This window comes from Amblyomma americanum, chromosome 4 (assembly GCF_052857255.1).
Source record: "Amblyomma americanum isolate KBUSLIRL-KWMA chromosome 4, ASM5285725v1, whole genome shotgun sequence".
NCBI lineage: Eukaryota > Metazoa > Arthropoda > Arachnida > Ixodida > Ixodidae > Amblyomma > Amblyomma americanum.
This window is the reverse complement of record NC_135500.1, coordinates 63,801,532-63,816,417: the sequence shown is the minus strand read 5'-3', so window position 1 is coordinate 63,816,417 and position 14,886 is coordinate 63,801,532. Positions and strand designations below refer to the sequence as shown.

Genomic DNA, 14,886 nt, shown 5'->3' with positions numbered 1-14,886 from the left:
ACACCGCATTCATGGGCTTCGCCTTTGTCATACTGGTTCTGTCAGGTGGCCCATCGGGTTATGAGTAACCTGCCCAAATGTTTATATATACAGTTAAATCTGAATATAACGAAATCAAGAAAAGCCCACAATTTTTCATTATATGCAGATTTTTGTTGCTTCCAGTTTTGCGCTCTGCAGAAAGGGCTCTGCAGAGAGGTAGTCAAAATGAAATATAAATGTAGACAAAATGGCCTAGAACTGCTGACAGTTTACTCGAAGTGATAAACATAGAGAGTTGTTTTTAGGTTTCATTGATAACACAAGTGCGGCAGCAGCCACCACCGTTTCAGCCGTGGCTCGTACGACGAAGGCACCCCGCCACTATGCGTGGGGCAGGGATGATGGGGAAGAAGGTGGGAGCCGGAAGCACCCACCTCTTTCCGCATGCTTGGTACAGTTGAACCCCGCAATAACGAAATTGCCGTGGGCGAGATAATTTTTTGTTCTTTCGAGAGTTTTGTTATTGCGAAAACGGGACTGTACAGATGAATAAGTACGAACCTGAGCCAGCGGAAGCAAAATTTTATTTGAAAAAATTTGTGATCGTCGTTTGCCTTTTCTTGCTTTGCATCAGCGTCAAAATCCTGCTCTCGCAACTTAGCAGGCTTTCCATTGCAACATCATCGTCGTGAGCGCCGATGAACGAACGTATGGTGTCGAGAGCATCGAACACATCCCGCGGACATGCCTCCTTTTTCTCGAGCTGATGGTCGCCGCCTTCGTCATCGCTCTCCTTGGTCATGCCACACACATTCTTGACGATGGCGTCATCTGTCAATTCCTCATGGACAATTACATCTTCATCCACAAAGAGGAAGTCATCCAATGCCTCCGGCACAGTCTCGTCAACACTGCGCAGCTCCTGCCATGCGCTGACCAGTGCGGCCTCTTCTGGCAGCTGCGACCCTGGTGATGCGGCGAGCTGCTCCCAGCACGCGAACTGGCGTTACCGCGTGCTGGGACAAGTTCCGAATAATGGTTGCTCTTGTTGCTATCTACACCACGGCCACCATTTCCAGGGCCATAAACAAATCCACTTCTAACGGGCGCTTCATCTCGATGTTCAATAGCAGCCGTTGAAGAAGCCTCCCTCGGTATGTACACTTCACACTACGTATCACACCTTGGTCTAAAGGCTGAATCACAGAGGTACAGTTCGGGGGGAAAAATATCAGGCGGACGTTTGTCAGAGTCATGTCATCAACGTGATGCGCACTGCAGTTATCTAAGAACAGGCACACAAACCTTCCTGCTTTTCGCATGTCACCATCGAATGCGTCCAGCCAACTCCCAAAGATGGCACGGGTCATCCATGACTTATGGTTGGCTGTGTAATGCACTGGCAGCCTGCGATTGCCCTTAAAGCAACGAGGCTTTTTGCTTCGGCCGATGACGAGGAGCAGACGCTTATCAGAGCCATCCATGTTGGAGCACAGCAAAATCGTAATGCGTTTCTTGCTGTGCTTCCTGCCATGGCATTGTTGCCCTTTCATTTCCAGTGTCTTTGATGGCAGCATCTGGTAGAACAAGCCAGTTTCGTCGATGTTGTGAATGTCGCAGGGCTTGTATGCGGTTTCGATGTCTTCGTACGTTTTTCACATCCAAGTTGATGCTGATTCTCTGTCGACGCTTGCCGATTCACCCGAGAGTACTTTGGCAACAATGTTATGCCGTGCCTTGAAACGGCTCAGCCATCCGGCACTCGCCTTAAAAGTGTCGTGCCCTAGTTAGCACTCGAAACCGAGGGCTTTTTGCTGCACTAAGATTCTGGACAGTGGCACCTTGTTAGGTCTCTGTTCCAAGAACCAGGCATACAAAGCCTTGTCGACATCTTCAGAAGTTGGCGTTGTCACCGTCTTGTGCTGCGCACGTGCTCCATTCTCCAGAGCAGCCAAGATGCTGCCTCTGCACTTCAATATCGTCGACAGTGAACTGCACGGAATTTCAAACTCTAGCGCAATATTCATTTTCTTCCTTCCTTTAGCAGCTTGAGCGATGAGTTCCGCCTTTTCCTGAAGCATCAAAAACTTCCGCTTTTTGGTCGGAGGAGGAATCTCCTTAGCACGTCGACACGCCAGACAAAAAGAAAAATTTGGATGTGTGGCCTGCTGCAACCAACACAAACATCCGCGATGACGGTGCGGCTGGGCCCTTTTGAACCGATCCGCAACAAATCAGAGCCCACCAATAATGGCTTTTTTTTTTTTTTTTTTCAAACGACAGGTGCACAGTCATTATCATCAGCAACTTGTAAACAAACATGGCCGCGTCCGTAAATGTGCTTGTTGGTAGCGTGGAAGCGCCGCAAATGTTTAAAGCGGTGTACTAAAACGCGTTCCAGCGCTTTATTTTCATGTTATGGCTTACGACTGAAGAAAACGTGTGGACTGCTACTTCAGAAACCTTCGTTGTTGTGAGATGGAAGTCGGAAAGCGTTTCGTTGTTGAGAGAAATGAAATTCATTGAATCTTATGAACGCCGGCTGGGGCCACGAAAATATTTCGTTCGGTCGAAAAATTCGTACTTGCGGTTTTCGTTATTGCGGGGTTCAACTGTACTGGTAAAAAAAAATGGAAGAGAGTGAGAGATTCTTGGTCTGTTTGCCCACCTTTGCCTTCTAAAACTGACTCTTCACCTCGCATTGCTGGCGCTCTCCACTGTTCCCGCTCGTGCCGCACGTCAGCTGTGAATGGTGCAAGCAAACGAGCGCAGTAGTGATGGGCACGCACTGCTCATTCCATGCATTCTTTGCAACATCCAGTTTTTTTCGTGCTGCTTTTGGACATGCAGTTCAACCCCACTATAGGAAACTCGGAAATAGTAAAAGTGAAACTGCAGTCCCCTTTTGCCTTCCATAGACTGTACTTTTTTTTTTTTGGTTATAGTAAGGACACACTTCCCGTGGAACGATGACAGTGTGCCACGTGCAAGGCCATCGTCCGGAGACAAATGGATACCAAAGATCATAAATTGTGCTCTCTGAGATAGCTTCACAATCAAGCTCGAAAGCTCTGAGGAAAAACCAACCTCTGCAAGGCCTTAAGGCAAAGCGTGCAGTGTGCACGGGGGGAAAAAAAATAAAGTTGGCTGTGAATGCAGAAAGAAGGTGGCACGGGTCGCTGTGAAAGGAAACACTGTAAAAATGCAGTGAAGAGTAGGGCAGGGAAGGAAAGGGTGAACATTATTAGCATGGCAGCCAAAGTACAGGGAAGCAGCAGCAAGAAATGTAGGCGCATGTGTGGTACCACCGCACATTTCATGTGTCATGCGTGTTTCCTAACTGTCGCCTCTTAAACGATATTAAGGCTGTGAAAAATGACACCATATTCATGCAAAACTTTGGTTTTTCACTTGAAATCAGACTCGCGTTATATTCATAGCCACATTGCATTTGTGGAAACGCGGCACTTCCACAAGACGTACACAAAATTGAAAACGTGATAGCATGAAATGCGATATCTAAAAATGAATAATTATCACATAGTGGGACAATAAGAGCGGGATTGAAAGTGTTTCTTTTATAAACAAGCACGGTGTGTAGTAAGTAGCCAATTAATTACCAGAGAGCATCCTCAGAGCCTTGCCATCACCAACAACTGGTGTAGTAAAGGAAGGTTTTTGCTGGTCCGAGTCACTTTACTATAGAGGTGTTCTACTGTAGCTGTTGTAGTGCCACTTTGTGTGACGCTGCAAAAGCAAAAGCATCGCAGACTGCTGCTCTTTCCGCGCAAATCACGCTGGAGCGTGGCGCATTGCGTCAGCTGCGTTCGCTCATTGCGGGAGACGTTCCTGTCATGGCAGTTCATGTTCTATCTCCTGAGACTTTCGCCGGTGTCCGTACTTGTCATGGAAAAGCAGTTGGCTAACCTGCCCATCATGGCAGGTAGCAATGAAATTAATTCAAGTGTATCAGCTGTGTATCAGCTGATACACTTGGCACTGTGTATCAGCTCAGTGGTCACAAGAAAGATAGACAGCGTCCTGAACGACTATCTGTGCAAACATTAGCCTTATGGGAGTTTGGGACTCACAAGCCCCACCACTGGCAGTGTTTCAGTGGCACATACCTTAACTGCTACTCCACTGTGCTGGTAGTCGTATGGAGAAAGAATACTTTGTCGAGAGGGATGTCTGATGCTATTGCATCCTACTCTTGGGGATAGGTTAAACTTCATAATTTTTCTTTTTTTTAATGCAACACCGCTATGATGTGTAGAAGCCATCCTGGCACATATTTGACCTGCCGTTGCCATGTGCCGGCAGTGCCGTGCCGGGAAACCAACCTAACTGCCGTTTGACACTGTATTTTTTTTTAAATTGTACTTGCCTCCACCCTTTAACTGCCAAATTAATTCCAGAAAGACATACCAGAATCACCAGTTTATTTGATTTTGACAAAAATGACTATTGTCAGGCTTAAAACACATGCTGAAGGCTCAAAATGCATTTCACAGGCTACTGCCCTCTGGTGTTGATAATTGCAGTTAGTGCGAAATTGGTGACCATCACTCATCTTTGATGGTAGGAACAGTGCAGCGTCAGGCTGGACGAGTTTGACTGGTCATTGGCGATATTGGTACAATGTCCCATGACAAGTACAGCTCGGGTGGTTAAAGGGCTAAGCTGCTGAAACGCTGTGTGCTGCTGTGAGCATTGTCCTGAATTGTGCCCCTCCGCCTTGGTGCACATATGCAGAACCCAACTTACGTGCTGATGACCTACGTGAGTGGTGATGCCATTGACCTGATTACTGACAAGACAGATGACGAGGTGGTGGCCATGTGCATGGAAGTGCTGCGCGGGATCTTCTGTGAACAGGTGGGTGGCCCACAGGCTCATCCCCCTGACAAGCAGGTGTGGAGAGGGAACACCTGCTTCTTGCATGACATCACACCCTTTGAATACCTGTGGCGTACAAAAAAGGTTGAACATCACATAAGGGATTTAAAGATCATGTATTTTTCCGAATATACAAGGCCATTAAATAAAAAAAACAACGGGAGAATGCATTAAAGCTTTGTCACACACATTGAAGCTGTGTCAACTTTCTTCAAAAATGGCCATCGGAAATTGGGGGAGCCACTTTGCTGATGCCAACTGCCGTTTCTAATGTGAATTGCATGGTTGCGCAGCTGCTGCTTTTAAGGCTGCTCCATGCCACCGGCATTGGAAAGGGGCACCCATCTTCATGCATCTCGTGCTAGCTCCCCTTCGTCGATTGAGCTGCACTTGAGGAAGAGCGGCTGCAGTCAGCTCGGACTCATTCTGCGGATGTCAGGGAGCTGTGATTTAGAGAGACTAGGCATAGCACGATCCGCTTCTGCGAGAAGCCGTCGTGCATGTGCACATCACTCGAGGACGCCACAAGGCTTCCAGCTGTATGCACACCTGCCTCGCCGGGACCAATCAGCACACACCCACTGGTGGCGCGCGGAAGTGGATCGCACTATGCTTAATTTCTCTATTAATGCACGCCGCCTTGTTGGTTACGACGCATATGCATCGTGGGTAGCACAGCCGCAGACACCTGGCAGGTACAGATCTGGGCGTCACGCTTCTCCCTGTTTGTTTGTTTATTTATTTAAATACCCTAAAGGCCCTCCGGGGAGGGTATTACATAGGGTGGACACACGAAGCACTTTGACAACACTTTGCTCGAAACAGAAAAGAGAGGAAAAAAACACATCATTTTTCAGTACAGTAATAAACAATAACAACAACGCTCTAGCGCAAATAGAAAGGGACTAAGCTTACCACAATACCTAGCCGTTAGCAGGGCAAGGTCAAATGGATTAACAGATTGAAGTGGGAAAATTAATGGTGTTAGTCCATTGCGTTTAGGGGAATCCCCTAAGGTGTAGAATATTTGACAAATCTGGTGGGGGGACACTTAAGGTGCGATAGCGTTAATGGGTCAATGCCCATATATGCAGAATTGGTCATTCTCTGCTTTACAGTCATAGATCACTGAGACTCATCTTGCCACTTCTGGTGCAGTGGTTAAGCGAAGCGCCACTGCTCTGCTACGGCCGGAGCTGCCGCCAGTAGGGCTTGTGACACCGAGCTTGCTCTTCCCGAGCAACCAATCATTAATTTAACTGCCAGCTGCCACGATGGGAAGTTCGCTCGCAATCCGGTGGGCAGGCTGTGATGGCGTCACAAGGTCATGTGACCTGGGTGGCCAACCTGCCACTAGGAGCAGGGCGGCCTGCCTCAGCCCATTTTTCGCTCAGAACGCCGCTGGATTTTATGCAGAATGGGAGCATTAATGCTGTCGCATTAATAAGGGAGTAATTATTCGTTAGCATCCACCCGGACACACCCAATTGATTGGTGCAATGTTTGGCGCTCTTGTGGCACAAGCTCGACACTGGCTGGGTTGGCGTTGCGTGTGGTGCTTTGTGTGAATGAGTGGCTGTGTGTAATGCAGGAGGTTCCTGATCCAAAGGGCTACTCGGTCACCCACTGGCGGGACAGCCCGTACTCACGCATGGTGTACAGCTACGTGCGGTGCGGGGGCACAGGCGACGCATACACTGCCCTTGCCGAGCCCATCGCTGACCGCGTCTTCTTTGCTGGCGAGGTGGGTGCTTACCTATATGCTCTGCAAGGGGCCCCAAGTTTCAAAAATACCCAGCTAGGCACCTTCAGAATGCTTGGAGCCTCGAAAATCAAGTCGGGAACAAAAAAACAAACAAAACTGGACCAATGCAGTTTATAAGTAGGATAAAGTGACTGTTCAATTCACTTCATGCATAGTGCCATACATGTTTCATTTGCAATTATCCTCTAGCTGCAGGGTCATTTTATTCGCAGTTTTCATATAATGCATATTTGGACATGCATAATATGCTCACATAGTATCTGTTTTGGGGACACTTGTGTTAACGTCAACTTCTGATAGGACAGATAGATTTTCTGGTCCCTTCAAGTTCGTCTTAAAGGGAGTGTACTGTAGTTGGCCAAGCACGTCACACAATCCTGGACAAGCTTATCACCGTACTTACTCGTTGTTTTTTTTTCTACTCAATTAGAAGTGAAAAGTCGCCCCTTGTGTTGTAATTCCATATTATGCAGATACAAAGGCACACTTATTGTATGCACTTGCATGTTGCTTGATGCGTTGCGTAGGTTAGCCCCCATATTTGGGGAAATGGGAGGAAGTAACAAAAGAAGAACTTGGGATGTGGGATTGGTCAACCAGCACGGTGCATCACGTATCAGAGCAGTGGCGATGCGCTTATAAACTAGTCATTGGAGACGATGCACTTGATTGCTGAGTGCTCAAGTGCACCCCTCTCCCCTTAAATCTGCCCCTGGCAGTGAGCACCTTGCAGCATTGAATGCAGTCCTGCCATAGTCTAGTTTAGCATTAGCGAGGATGTAAATGCAAGTTTTTATTAATGCGACACATTAAATGGCTCATCGCCACGAAAACACGGCATCGCCCAAAAAGTGGCGGCATCATGAAGGTGGGAAAATACAAAATGTTAGCCACTAATAGTCAGTACTAGTGCTTGCAACTGGGTGAAATACAAAGGAATGGAATAGAATTAGAGTGGAATTGGGATCAAATTGGAATGGAATTGAATTAGAATGGAATTGGATTAGAACTAGATCAAAATTGGAATAGAATTGCAGTCGTTTCTCATTAACGCGCCATAAGTTCCTTAAGTGCCCCCGATAATTTTTTTCTTTTGCGAAAGGTTTCCCTCAACCACTCTGTCCAATTTTCCTCGTCACCAGGGCACCAGCCGGATGTTCCCTCAGACCGTGAGTGGCGCCTACATGAGTGGGCTGCGGGAGGCCTGGAACATCCTGCGCCGCCTGCCGCTGGGAAACGAGCCCGACCTGCTGCTGGAAATCTGAGCCGGCTGCCGAGCCGACTTGCAAGCCGACTAAGCGCGGTTGTCGAGGCACCTTTCTCAAGTCTGCATCCAAGCCTGTCAGTTTTGCGCCGACTGGCGGCAAGACGCCTGCAGAATCCAAAGGCCACAGAGCAAATTTTGAAACGCAGCGTCTCGTGTGCTGCCAATCCTTTTTTTTTTTCCTCTCTTCTCCATTTTTCAACGATTTTTCTGAGAGCTTGCTGGACAACAATAGCGAACTGGCTGGTGCAAGATTGGCATGAGAACAGATGGAATGTTGACCCCTGGACAAGTTTGGAGGAAAGTGCAGTTGACAAGCAGAATATGCAAGAGCTAGATGAAATGGCTGAACTTCCTTGGACATTTTGAGCTCCCCAAATTTTTGCTTGTCTTCACATTAGCATGTGTACAAAGCCCACGCTTCCAGTGCCCTTTGGCTTGGCATCATTGGCTCCTTCATTTGTGTCACTTTTTGTGAAGTCAGTGAATTGTGGAGTGTGGTGCGTCACAGACATTGTGACCCACAGCAGTGAACACATCGAGTGGCTTCATACTTAGGAAGTGCTGTTTATCCTATGGCGGAGCCCAGCGAAATCACAGCATTGCAAGGTGGGATGACAGCACTGGCTGAAAGGGAGTTGACGCTTATGGTTTTAGTCTACCCCCCCCCCGAAAAAAATACGAATGAAATGGCAGCTGACATTGCATGTGTCATTTTGTCATCTGTCACCTTGTACCTCGTGCTCCACGTTATTTCATCATGACTTGGGCTCCCTGTTCTGGCAACCCCTTTTGCATTGTGTTCTGTACATTCACTGCCATCACTTTTTTTTTATTGTTTTACGTGTTAGGTCCGTATGCCAGCTCGAGTGGGACGCACGGCAATATCTTGCGGCAGAGCTGTCTGGTTGGAATACCACCAGTGATGCTAGTGGTAACAGAATCGTAATGTTGAAATTTTTGCTACGAAAGATTTAGTGTTGACTTGTGCATGGTGATGAAATTTTTGCTATGAAAGATTTAATGTTGACTTGTGTTATTAAAAGGGGAACAATCAGAGTGATTGAGTAGCTAAAAAGCACCTTTCATAGGCAGTTCCACTTGGCACTGATCTGTGACAGTTGTGCTGGTCATGACTTCACATGAGGCTGGCGACATCAATTATTGGAGCATGGGAAGTCACCAATGCCTCACACCCTTGCTGTGCCATGCTTTGGCATAACGCTTCGTTGCACTGAATTTAAAAATCTGCATGCTGCTTTCCTTCATTCCTTGCTTTTCTTTTTTAAGTGAGGCCAGGTTTGATTACAAGTGCATCTCTGGCGTGGTGGTGCATGTATTTGGGTCGTTTAAAGAAAAGTCAGCATGTCACTTCTATTGTATGACCTGTAGTCAGGCATTCATTTCATGTTGTGCCCAGCTGCCTTTTTTTTTCTTCTTTTCTTTTCACACGACAACTGTTCTGCGCATAGCTGGGGTAAAAGAACTGGAGCTTCCATTGGTTGGGCCAAGTGCTGAGTGTGAGCAGACGACTGATGAGCGGCTGCCTGCCGTCTTTAGCTGTACTTCTCGAAAGGCTGTGCTGTGCAGTATCTGCCAGTTCACCAGACATTGGGGCCGATGATGAGACACATCAGAGACTGCACATGGGTTGCTGTATGTTTCACAACTGAAGAGTTGCAGTTGCTGCCTTGGTAAACAGTTGTCATCGCAATTCAGTTTAACGCGATTGTTTTTTTTTTTTTGTTTTTTAGCGATAGCTACACAATGCCACCTCTTCGACCCTTCAGCGTGGCATCACTTGAGCTCCGTGACGGCGCCGTTGGTCACATGGGTTGATCACATGGTGCGGCCGTTGGTCACATGGTTGGTCACGTGATGTGGAGCAGCTGCTGCTGCCGGCGGCGCGCCGCAAACCGAGCTGCAACAGCTGTGCGCGTGCACAGTGTCAAGTGGGACGAAGATGAAGAAGGAACGCCCAGCGAAACGGAGCGGCGAAAGACTGACTTTGCAATTCGACTGAGCTAGTTCAACTTGGCCAATCGTGTCGCTCCAGGTTTAACCAGAGCTAAACCACAGCAATTTTTTTTCAGCAACTTCTTTTGTCACGATTGTGTTGCTAAAAGGTCTCTTGCCTGCTGTTGAAAATTGCATTCTTTGCTGATGATTTTTGTGAATTCGGCTTGTTGCATCTTCCGCAAGTGTCTAGTTAACCCATTGATGTGACTATTCTTGTCTTACACAGGCGTCCCAGCCTTGTCGGCATGCATCACAGGGGTCAGTATGAGCAGCCATCGGTGCTGCATAGGGAGAGGGGGCTTGGCACAACTCCAAAGAAAGTATAAAATTCCTTCTTAGCAAAGATGGAGGGAAGGCTGGCCTCTGAAAAGAAAGGGCCGTCTTGATGGCTTTGGTCTTGCTTTTCCCCATAAGATCATACCGCGTTGGCTCAGCTGCTGTCCTCTGTTTGCCAGTTTTGCTCCATTCCAGATCTCTCCCTCCGTGTGGTCGTTTGTACAGGTGAGGGATGTTGTGCTTCCTCGTGTCTTTTCTTCTTTCTTTCTTCTTTTTCGTCTGTCATACTTGCTGCTTCACTGGGTTGTGCGAAAGCTGCCCTGGAGCTCTGAAGGCAGGTGACCTCACCCACCTGTCTGCTGCCATCTGTCCAGCTCATGTTGCATCCCGTGTTGCACAGAACCTTCAACTGTGAGTGGTTGCATGTGGATTGCCTGTCATTGTGTGCTTGTCGAAGCGCTCCTTCATTCCATCAGAGTGTTTTATGAATGGCAAAGGATTATAATACTCTCATGTAGATTCCGTGTGGCCAGCCAGCTATGTACATAAGGCCCGCATTGCAGAAGCATTTTCGCGACCAGTGGAAGACATAAAGCCATGAGCAGTATGGTAGCATCCTCCAGTGTGTGTGTGTGTGTCTGATCATGCAAACACTCGGTACAGAGAATTTCTGGCCCCAGAATCTGCTGCTGGTGGACCAACTCGGAGCACCTCTCCTGCATGTTGCCATTCCACGCAGCCTTCGTTCACAAGTTGGAAAACTTGCAGCTGGGTTCTGTCTGTGACCAGGTGAGATGACGGTTTTGTACACATGGGTAAACTTGGGCTGCCCAAGCTCTTGACAAATGGCTAGCAGCCTGAAAAAAAAAAAAACACCCTCAAGGTAGATGTTTTACAGTTCGCTCTTCTGTAGAGCATTCCCGCATCTTCATTAGAGAATAATTGCATTGTGGCCCGAATGTGCTTCTCAATTAGCGGCTGTAAGTCTGGCAAACAGCAGCATATAGAGTTTCATTACACTCTTGAGGGTTTCAAGACTTGGCATGCTGTAAAAAAAAACGTCCGAAGACTGTTGAAAGAGAACAGAAGAACTGCTCCCCAGAGAAGTTGTTCCTGCTTCTGAGGTTTCTTGCGATTGGCTTGCATTGTGTCAAGCCTTTTCCTGGTTTGATTCACTCTCTCGCAGGCAGCATGGTTTTGTTGAGCATGCACACCATGCACCAACCAACGGTGCTGCGTGCAGTGGTAGCTTAATCTAGCGCTATTTCCGTCACCATGCAGCTGCTGTGAAGGAGGGTTGCGCTCAAGCCATCGCACTCTGATTCCCTCTATTTGTTATTGTTCACTACACATGGTTCGTCCTGATTGTGCTGTCAGCAGTGGTAAGGACTGGCATTAAACTTGGCTGAGCTTGTCACTGGAGTATTAGCAGCAACAGCAATTCATGGACGTGGTGCATCTTGTATCCTTCATGCAGCCTTGAATGCCCTCCTGGCGCATGTGAAAGAAAGCAGTGATAGTAATGTTGTGAAAACAGGGAACTTGATCTGGAGTAACAGGGGACGCACTGCGGCCTTGGAGGTTGAACTACTACAGATCACTCTTTGCAGAAAGCCCATTGCTGTCACAATCGAGGGATGGATCCTAGAGATTATAGTTTGCTACGTGCATGAAGAGGAGGATGCTTACTGAATGTGCCACTGGCTGTTTTACGTGTTTGTTTCTTGGCAGCTTTCATGTGAATTGTGATTCTCCTTCCAAAACCTTGAGTACCGCTGTGTGCTCTGCATCCAACAAAGCAAACTGCGCCAGCTCTTGTAGCTATCATTTCCTAGTTATAAGAATGGTTATGAAAACAAGAATGTGCAAGTTGTGTGCACCTCTAGGCGTAATTTTTATTATTTTTTTTTATCAGAAGGTTACTGTTGGCTTTTTTATGTGGGCATCATAAGTCTGAAGTGCAGACATTGATCGTTTTCTTTTGATGTAGCCATTTTGGATTTCTCTGTCTCCTCAGTTTCGATTCTTTTTTTTTTTTTTTGTCATGAGTTGCGTACAAAGAATGACGTCATAGTTTCATTGTAAATAAACCCTTGCTGAATTACTCTGCCTCTTCTGTTTCTTACTGCAGTTTTCCCAGGGGTTTACAGCATCTGTGTAGTGGAAAAGTCTCGGTTGATCAGAAAACAAAGTGATGTCATGATCAACTTCCGATCAGTTAGTGTGTGTCACCTGTGATCGCATGATGCAGGTACATGGCCTGAGCCCTTTTGGGAAAGGCTGAGGGAGAAGCGACTGTCATTGTCATTCTATCACCGAGCTCATAAAGAAAGACTGGAGAAACTCCCACTCGAAATAAAGCCTGTCCACCTTTTGGGGTGAAATGTCTAATTTACTAAAAGGCCCCGAACATCGCCCACCCCTTGAAATTCTTTTGCTTCAATGCCTTCGAAAGGCCGGGATGGTGATCCCTCCGCGAAAATGTCCAATGGGCCCAGACAACCTGTCTGCAAGCACTGCCGGTGACTCATTTTGAACAAGAGAGTTGATACCATCACCTTTGCTACTAGTCCGATTTCAATGGTAAGATGGGGCAGTTGGTTTCTTTTTTAAAAATGGGAGGAAAGTTTACTGGGCAATAACTGTCTCGGCATACAGTTACTAAGGAAAGTCTGGATAAAGGAGGAGGATTAGTCGGCAGGGAGATAAGAGGAAAATAAGGACAGACATGGCATCCAGGTCCCATAAAAATATTGAGAAAGATGTAAATGACTTGCAAACAACCATTTCTCTACCTTCCACACAACTGTTCATCCTTTCCAGTGTCGACCATGAGAAGTGACCACACTTTTCAGAGAAAGGTGGAAGTTGTTCAGTAGCACATGAGGAATGGAGATGTCGGCAATACATTCCCAGTTAGACTGGAAACATGTTTGCGAATGGAACAACTACCAGTTCCTCCTGCAACAGCTCCATGGCAAAAACAAATTCAAGGGAGCCACGAACAATGGACGGCTGGTCTTCAGCAGAGTTTCACAAAGCGCTCATGGACTTCAGGCCACATTTTTGTAGTTTTTGGCACTTGACCAGAAAGTTCGCCCAGCACATATTTTTTTCCTCCGTATCTATGTAGGTTGGGCGGGCTTTACCTCGGAACCTTAAGACATACGTTTATGCACTGAAGGTAAATCTGAGGCATGTGTATACTATATTCACGAAATTGAGAGAGCTGTTACTGTTGGCATCACTAAGGTGCAAGAGGAGTGTGATTGAAATTTGATGCAGGGGGTGGCAAAGGCAGGTTGTTTATGGCACTGTCATCTGCCGCCAACCTCTGCACCTACATGCTTCAGATGCTGGTGGATGCCTTTACCCTCATGTGCCTTTGTTTTCTCTGCATGTGTTCTGGGAGGAAATATTGTGGCATTGCATTGGACAATAGCTTCGTGCTGCAGAAACTGCATGTAGTCTTTCTTGAACGCACTCTATTTCAAAACCTCTATGGCGCCCAAGACTCCTGTGTTTTTTTCATGGAGTTTGCAAGCACCAATACTTGACTTTGACTCCAGATAAACTTGGGGGCCATGCAAGGCTGAATATGGACAAACGCAATGCAATTTCAAAGGGCCACAGAAAGGGGTGTTTGAGCTTGGCTTTAAAATGCTTTCACTACGTAGAGTACAGGCCACCGAGCGTCCATGCCACGTACGAGACCTCGAAAGCGAGTGGGGAATTTACAATACATTTTAAAAAATTCCCGCTTTCGCACCTCGCGGTGACATGCGGTGCCAGCCTTTCGTGCGAAAACCTGGCATACAACGTCACGTCGGGCAAATGACGTCAGCAGCCGGGGGTTATCATTGGGTCACAGCGCCAAATTCTTTCGGATGTCACGTGCTACCGCGGCCACTCCGCACGTGCCACAGCCGGCGGAGGTAGGGAGTGGCCGGCGGAGGAGAACGGACGTTTTTGCGTACGAGAGGAGAGAGAAAGGCGCAAAGACGCAGAAGTTCAAATTTTGTCTGCATATAACTCAGCTTCCACAAAACGCATTAAAATAATTCTTGTTGGAGGCTAATTATGAAGCACTGTCTTTTAACATCCCAGACATATCGCAACTTTATTGAAAGCCCCTTTCTGGATCCCTTTAAATGTAATTTGTCAGCCGAAATAGAGGATGTTCACCTCCTGTGAGCTTTTTCAACAGCTATGTGAAAAAAATTCGTGTGACTGAGTAGTTGACTCAGTTTTAGTCATGCGAAGGCCTTTAATCAGCTTCACTGGTAGTCTTATTGCTGAAAGCAGGCCTAGCATGAAATGTCTTTGCTGCAGTATTAAACTGCACTGAACTGCTCTGCAAGAGTCAACCCTTTCGTAGGGCAGTGAGACGTGTGCCCCACTTGCAAGTTCCAGCAAACAGAAAATGGTGCCTCTACATAGCACGTTTTTTTTCCTCCTGAATACTATTGAACTATCAAACAAACCAGTATGTTTTTACCTTTCTCTAATAGACCTCCTTGGTGTTGTGTGTTTTTACAAGTGTGGGTGTACATACAGTTTGACGAAGCCCAGTTTGGTGGGGAAAAAAATTGTGAAGAAATTCTGCTTCTGAGCTTTTCTATCAGTGAACTGCCTCATTATACTTCTTGAAGAAGTTTTCAATTCTAAAGGAGGAGGAAAA

General features: G+C 47.0%; 1 protein-coding gene across 5 annotated transcripts in view; it reads left to right on the top strand.

Annotated features, from left to right (window-relative positions):
- Positions 1-12,310, top strand: part of LOC144127995 (lysine-specific histone demethylase 2-like) — an 85,326-nt gene extending 73,016 nt beyond the window's left edge. For 4 of the 5 annotated variants that reach the window (XM_077661038.1, XM_077661040.1, XM_077661041.1 and 1 more), the window contains exons 16-18: positions 4,738-4,860; positions 6,473-6,625; positions 7,789-12,310. In XM_077661038.1, the coding sequence (XP_077517164.1) occupies positions 4,738-4,860; positions 6,473-6,625; positions 7,789-7,911 (399 nt within the window). In that variant the 3' untranslated portion in view covers positions 7,912-12,310. The remainder of the gene's footprint in view (positions 1-4,737; positions 4,861-6,472; positions 6,626-7,788) is intronic. The other variant, XR_013313654.1, reaches the window with a different exon arrangement.
- The last annotated feature ends 2,576 nt before the right edge of the window (positions 12,311-14,886 follow it).